Source organism: Tachypleus tridentatus, chromosome 2 (assembly GCF_004210375.1).
Source record: "Tachypleus tridentatus isolate NWPU-2018 chromosome 2, ASM421037v1, whole genome shotgun sequence".
NCBI classification, from domain to species: domain Eukaryota; kingdom Metazoa; phylum Arthropoda; class Merostomata; order Xiphosura; family Limulidae; genus Tachypleus; species Tachypleus tridentatus.
The window spans coordinates 132,291,497-132,298,194 of NC_134826.1; the positions used below are offsets into that span (position 1 = coordinate 132,291,497).

Genomic DNA, 6,698 nt, shown 5'->3' on the forward strand with positions numbered 1-6,698 from the left:
CCAGTAAACTGTTGGTGGCGTGTCAACTATTCTATTTACTTCAACTGTCACAGTAAACTGTTAGTGGCGTGTCAACTATTCTATTTACTTCAGCTCACAGTAAACTGTTAGTGGCGTGTCAACTATTCTATTTACTTCTCAGCTGTCACTTTTCTGTCACAGTAAACTGTTGGTGGCGTGTCAACTATTCTATTTGGCTGCAGCTCTCACAGTAAACTGTTGAGTGGCGTGTCAACTATTCTATTTACTTCAACTGTCACAGTAAAGCTGTTAGTGGCGTGTCAACTATTCTATTTACTGCAACTTTACAGTAAACTGTTGGTGGCGTGTCAACTATTCTATTTACTGCAGCTCTCACAGTAAACTGTTAGTAGCGTGTCAACTATTCTATTTACTTCAGCTGTCACAGTAAACTGTTAGTAGCGTGTCAACTATTCTATTTACTTCAGCTGTCACAGTAAACTGTTAGTGGCGTTTCAGCTATTCTATTTACTGAAGCTACCACAGGAAACTCTAATATAATAATAAACCGTAAAACAATAATATATGTTTTAAAAAATCAGTCTTATATCCTAAAAATAAAAATCATAAATGGATTATCGAGTATTGTTTTTGCTATAACTGCCACATTAATTTTTAATAGTATTACTCACTATTCTAGTTGCTACAGCTGTTTGAAACGTTTAAGTGGATTTACCAACTGCTCTATTCGATACAGCTGTAACGTGAACTTTTAAATCGATTACGAATTATTTCATTCGCCCTAATTGTCACAGTGACGTCATAGATGGATGAAATACATTTTCATTGTCCATCGGAAAGACTCTTTATAAAATCCAAAGTTTTGTCATTTGTTTTATTTATCGTTATAAAGCCATTGCGTTATATGTCTCCTGATTTGACCTTAACACGTGGTTAGTCTATAGCTTGACATAGTCACCCAAGAACATTTAGGGCAGCGAGAAACTTTTCTTTATGACTGTACTAATCTTTCCAGTAGTTTCAAAATAAAGCAGTTTAGAAAACAACAACAACAATATTATTTTAGTTGTGTGTTTAAAGGAAAAGAAACAAAGGAACTCATTTTCCGAATATTTATTTTTTCTTTCCGACTTCCTCATGAATTTTATCGAAACTTACTTTATGTTCTGATTTCCGAAATAGCTATTGACGAGAGCACGCACATTCTCTGTGTTTACAAACAGATTATATAGGAATTATTTATGATTTTCTCATTGTGTTTCTTTAAGGACAGAATTTCCTTTTATGGTTTATGAGTTCTTGAGCGTTTAGTTTCCATATAAGAAGTCGCTGAATAGCTTTCTGTTAACATGTATACCGTAAATAGCCTTTTTGATTCGAGCTTGTATCAACAAGTAGTTAAAGAAAACGGCGGTGCACGCGGTGTAAATCATGTGTGACTAGGTTTACTTTTTACTGGTGAAGGACTCGCTGCTGACCGTGGTTATGGAACATTAACCCGTTAAACCATTAGTAGTTGACGATCAGATTTAGCCAAACAACCTTAGTGGTCCAAAACAAACAAATACGTTTACTGAAAGAAGAACGTTCCCAAAAGCTTTACTAAACTGACCGCATTCAATTGTTTCCCAAGTCTCTGCATTATATTAGATCCTTTTGTCGGCTGATGAAGCCCCTGTTGTGAACGAAGCTCACATATCTTTTCCCCTTGGCAGCCAGGCTTGCTGAATGTGCAATTTCACGAGTCTTTGTGCTAGATGCTGGCAAAGTTTCAACACAGGATCGGCTACTACAGCCTCATGCTTTCAACGAAAGCTTACCCGCAAACTCCGCCTCCCCCCCAGTAACAGATATCATTATTCCCAGTGAAATTCCTTATACCCTGGTCAAATAGATACGCTGACTTAAGTCAATCTCGTTTAAGTTCACAGTTCTTAATCGCCTTGTGTGTGATGGTCCGAGTTGAGTTGATAGTAAGTAGGTGGTGAATGGTCACAGGTGGACGTTATAGTCTTCTAATAAAAGAGGCTTGCTTTACAACCAACAGATAAAGTCAACTCTCACGGTATATTCGTGATAATCAAAACGAACCATTCTGAGTGGAACGCGTTTTCTTTATAGCTTCAGAATCGAAAGAAGAAAGCGACTTTGAATTTTAACACGACAAATATTCAGTTGTATGACGCACGTAACTTGTTATAGAAACTAGGCATACATTTATTTCTTTATAAAAACAATCGTAAATGATTAGACATGAGGAAATAATTGAAGTAATTTTTTCCCCTCGCAGTTGACCGGACGGGAAGATTATAGACTTATAACGTTAAAATTTAAGATTAGGTCCCTTCAATGAGCATAACATTGTAGTACAGTGTGCTATCTTGAGCTCAATACTAATAAAGAGAAACATAATATTTTTGTACCCGAACAGGGTCTGAAGGCTGGCAAAAGAGGTCATCTGTTTTAACCACTTGCATCATTTGCTATACAATGGTGTCAATAAATCAGTAGACACTAAAATTACGTCACATCAGGGACATTTAACACTGCAACTTATACTTACGTCACATCAATAAAACATGTGCATGCCATGAATCATAAGAAGAATTATTCACCCTGTAGGCTACAAAACAACGTGATATATGAACCTTAAACGTTTGAAATACAAATACTTATTACTTTTAATTTTTGATTTATTTACTTTTGAAACAAGAAACTTGATGTACGCTATCAACATTTACAGTATAATGTACTACCTACTTTATATTAATTGTATTACAATATGTAATGAGTTTAGATTTCTCACATATTACATTTCACATTACAGAATATAATTTTCGTCTTTCTCCAGGAATAAAGGTTAGAATCTACCCACGACAGTGTTTTTATTCAACAATTTTCAACGTGATTAAAGGCCCGGCATGGCTAGGTGGTTAAGATATTTGACTAGTAATCTCAGGGCCGCGGGTTCGAATCCTTGTAACACCAAGCATTCTTGCTCTTTAAGCCATGGGGGCGTTATACAGTGATAATCAATTCCACTATTCCTTGGTAAAAGAGTAGCCCAAGAGTTGGCGGTGGGTGGTGATGAGTAACTGCCTTCCCTCTAGTCTTACGTTGCTACATTAGGGAGAGCTAGCATATATAGCCCTCGCGTAGCTTTGCGAGAAATTCAAAACAAATGAATCCTTCGGCAGATTCGTTTTATTTATTTATTCAGAACTCATTTATAACTGTTTCAGCTCCGTTCTATTTACGACATAATTTATATTTTACCGATGCGTTATATTTTAAAATTACGGTAACTTAGATAAGTTAGAAAACAATAAAATGTTTCTGTACGTCCTTAATGTTTGCAATTTGTTCTGTGGGTGTCTGTTTGTTTTTTGAGTAATTACTACACCCGCTTCCAATGAGCGACACATACATATCAAATGACTACAAGGGATGAAGTACGCACATGGGTTTCCACAGAAAAATTTCCAGAGGGGGCGCAGCAGTGTGAAATTGTGAAATAAATAAATACAAATTTGTTTAGACATACTGAATAAAGAAAGAATCACGCCCTCATTTTCCAAGTAAAGGGGTGAGCAAGGGAGCATTTGCCCCTTCCCCTGCGGACTCTCATGGGCACGCAGATACCATATGTTTCACTTTCTTGAAATATATATCTAATATTGCCCCTCAATGGCTCAGCGGTATGTCTACGGACTTGCAACCCTAAAAACCGGGTTTTGATACCCGTGGTGGGCAGAGCACAGATAGCCTATTGTGTATCTTTCTGCTTAATTCAAAACAACAACGACAAAATTTTACTAACGTTCGAAATCAGAAACGTCCTTCATCCGGACAAGGTAATGTTTCTGTAGAAGTTGGTTTCTGTTTCAGGTCAGGGGTCAAAGTAATGTTATTTCATTTGGGTAATTATATCGTGTTCCACATTATCCTATTTGTGTGGATCCAGTGTAAGGTTATTGCACGGAGCAGAAATATTAGTGATCCAGTTTTATGATTGGTTAGCAGGATTATGAATGTCAATCCCAGTGTTGTAATTGGTCAACAGTATTTTAAATGTGAGTCGTAGAAACAGCTTTGGCATTTTCGACCAGATTCGGTTCTGAAATTCAAGAAACTAAGATGTGTCGTAAAAGTCTCGTTCTTGTATTAATCAAAATGTCTGCTGCTCACTTGACAGTTAGTTCGTCCTTTTTAGTTTACTACACGATCGTTTATTCTCGCTTTCTTCCATATCAAATTTTTTATTGTTTTACTTCTAATTTTACTATAGTTCATTTTACCTTTTGACTTAACATATGCTACTGCAGTAGTTACTAGCTGTTACTTCGAACACGTGTTCTTATGTTTTCTCCATCAGCAAAATATCTATACTTGTTCCAATTTCGCATTGTCTTCTGTTTCTTTTATTTAATGCCAACAGCGAATCACCACACAAGTTCTTCTACACTCCAAGCCACGAATCTCTTCCATCTGAATAGATTATGCAACTGTTTACATCCTTGAAATACCACAAGGACGCAAACTATTAAACGCTCGCAACTTTTGTATTTTTAGTTTTTCTCACTTCAGATAAGCTTACCCGATTCTTATTTTCCCAAATGAAAACATTTTAATAAACAGTTAATTAAGCCTTTTCGCTTTATGCCCCTATTTCCAAGTTTTTGTTTTAAGTGGCAAATCTAAAGACGAATACGTTATACTTGTTAACACTGTAGGGCCGGTATAGCCAGGTGGTTAAGGCGCTCGACTCGTACTCCGAGGGTTTCGGGTTCAAATCCCTGTCACACCAAACATACTCGCCTTTTCAGCCGTGGTAGCGTTATAATGTCACGGTCAATCTCACTATTCTTTGGAGAAAAAATAACCCAAGAGTTACCGGTGGGTGGTGATGACTAGTTGCCTTCCCTCTAGTCTTACACTGATAAATTAGGGACGGCTAGCGCAGATAGCACTAGAATGGCTTTGCGCGAAATTCAAACCAAACTTGTCAACTCTGCAATGTCCGTGTTATACGTCATCGAGTAGAATGAATAACACGTTTAAAACAAAGTGTAACAAATCTTTTTCCTAAAATAATGATAACCTAAGTATAAAATACATTAAAACTGTCAATTTTAATTACCTCCACGTGTACCAAGTGAACATTTACTAGGCTTAAATTTGGTGTTACGGGGATTCGAACTCGCGACCTTCAGGTTACGAGTCGAGTGCCTTAACCACCTGGTCATGCTAGGGTTAAGAAGCGGAAGGTGTTTCTCATTTTCGAAGCAAGTGGTACACAGGGTGTTTTACCATAAGCTGAGATTTCTTTAACTTCAGATATGTATGTATTATTAACCAATGTAGTTGAGCAACACTAATTACAACTACAGACCTAAATGTTAAAACAGTAAAAACTATCATTAGTTATTACCTTAAACCTGTTATTCTTATGGTGTGAACTCATATCTAAAACATGTTATTCTTACTTTGTGAAGTAATTAATATCTAAAAATCTATTGTCCTTTCTTTCTGAACTCAAAAATAAAGTATGTTCTTCTTACTTTCTGAACTAAATTCTAAAATGTATTGTCCTTACTTTGTGAACTAAACCTAAAATATGTTGTTCTTACTTTGTGAAATAAAATTTAATATCTGTCGTGCTTACTTTGTGAACTCAAACCTTAAATATGTTCCTCTTACGGTGTGAATTCAAACCTAAATTCTGTTCTTCTTACTTCGTCAATTAAATTTAAAATCTGTATTTTTCTTACTTTATAAACTCAAACCTAAAATTGGTTGTGCATACTTTGTAAACTCAAATCTGAAGTGTGTTTTTCTTATGGTGCTCAAACCTAAAGCCTTTTCCTCTCACGGTGTGAACGCAAGCCTAAATTCTGTTCTTCTTACGATGTGAACTCGAACTTAGAGTCTGTTCTTCTTACGGTGTGAACTAAAACCTAAAGTTTGTTCTTCTTACCTTGTGAACTCAAACGTAAATTCTGTTCTTCCAACTTTATATGAGTAATATCTAAAAAACTGTTGTTCTTACTTTCTGAACTTAAACTTTTAATGTCTTTTTCTTTCTTTGTAAACTGAAACCCAAAGCGTATTATTCTTACTTTCTGAATTCAAACCTAAAGTATGTTGTTCTTAATTTGTGAGCTCAAGCCTAAAATATAATTTTCTTAATTTGTGGACTGAGATCTAAATCCTGTCATTCTTACTTTGTAAAGTAATATCTAAAAATCTGTTTTTCTTACTTTGTGAACTCACACCTAAGATCTGTTCTCCTTGATTTGTGAACAGAAATCTAAAATCTATTGTTCTTACTTTTTGAACTTAATCCTAAATTCTGTTCTTACGGAGTGAAATCAAACCTAAAATGTGTTTTTCTTACGGTGTGAACTCGAACCTAAAGCCTGTTCTTCTTACATTGTGAACTCAATCCGTAAATATGTGGTTTTTACTTTGTGAACCCAAACCTAAAGTCTCTTCTTCTTAAGGTGTGAACTTAAACCTAAAGTCTGTTGTTCTTACTGTGTGAAATAAAACCTAAAGTCTGTTCTTCTTATGGTGTGAAGTCAAGTTTAAAGCCTGTTATCCTGACTTTGTGAACTGAAATCTAAAATCTGTTGGTCTTAATTTGTGAAATCAATTCTAAATTCTGTTCTTCTTACGGTGGGAAGTGAAACCTAAGGTGTGTTTTTCTTACTTTG

At 35.7% G+C, this 6,698-nt stretch overlaps 1 protein-coding gene across 1 annotated transcript in view; it reads right to left on the reverse strand.

Moving 5' to 3' along the window:
* The window catches only part of LOC143245607 (uncharacterized), a 22,433-nt gene extending 20,834 nt beyond the window's left edge, over positions 1 to 1,599 (reverse strand). Inside the window, exon 1 of the mRNA XM_076491963.1 lies at positions 1,595 to 1,599. Within this exon, the coding sequence (XP_076348078.1) occupies positions 1,595 to 1,599 (5 nt within the window). The remainder of the gene's footprint in view (positions 1 to 1,594) is intronic.
* Positions 1,600 to 6,698: the final 5,099 nt, after the last annotated feature.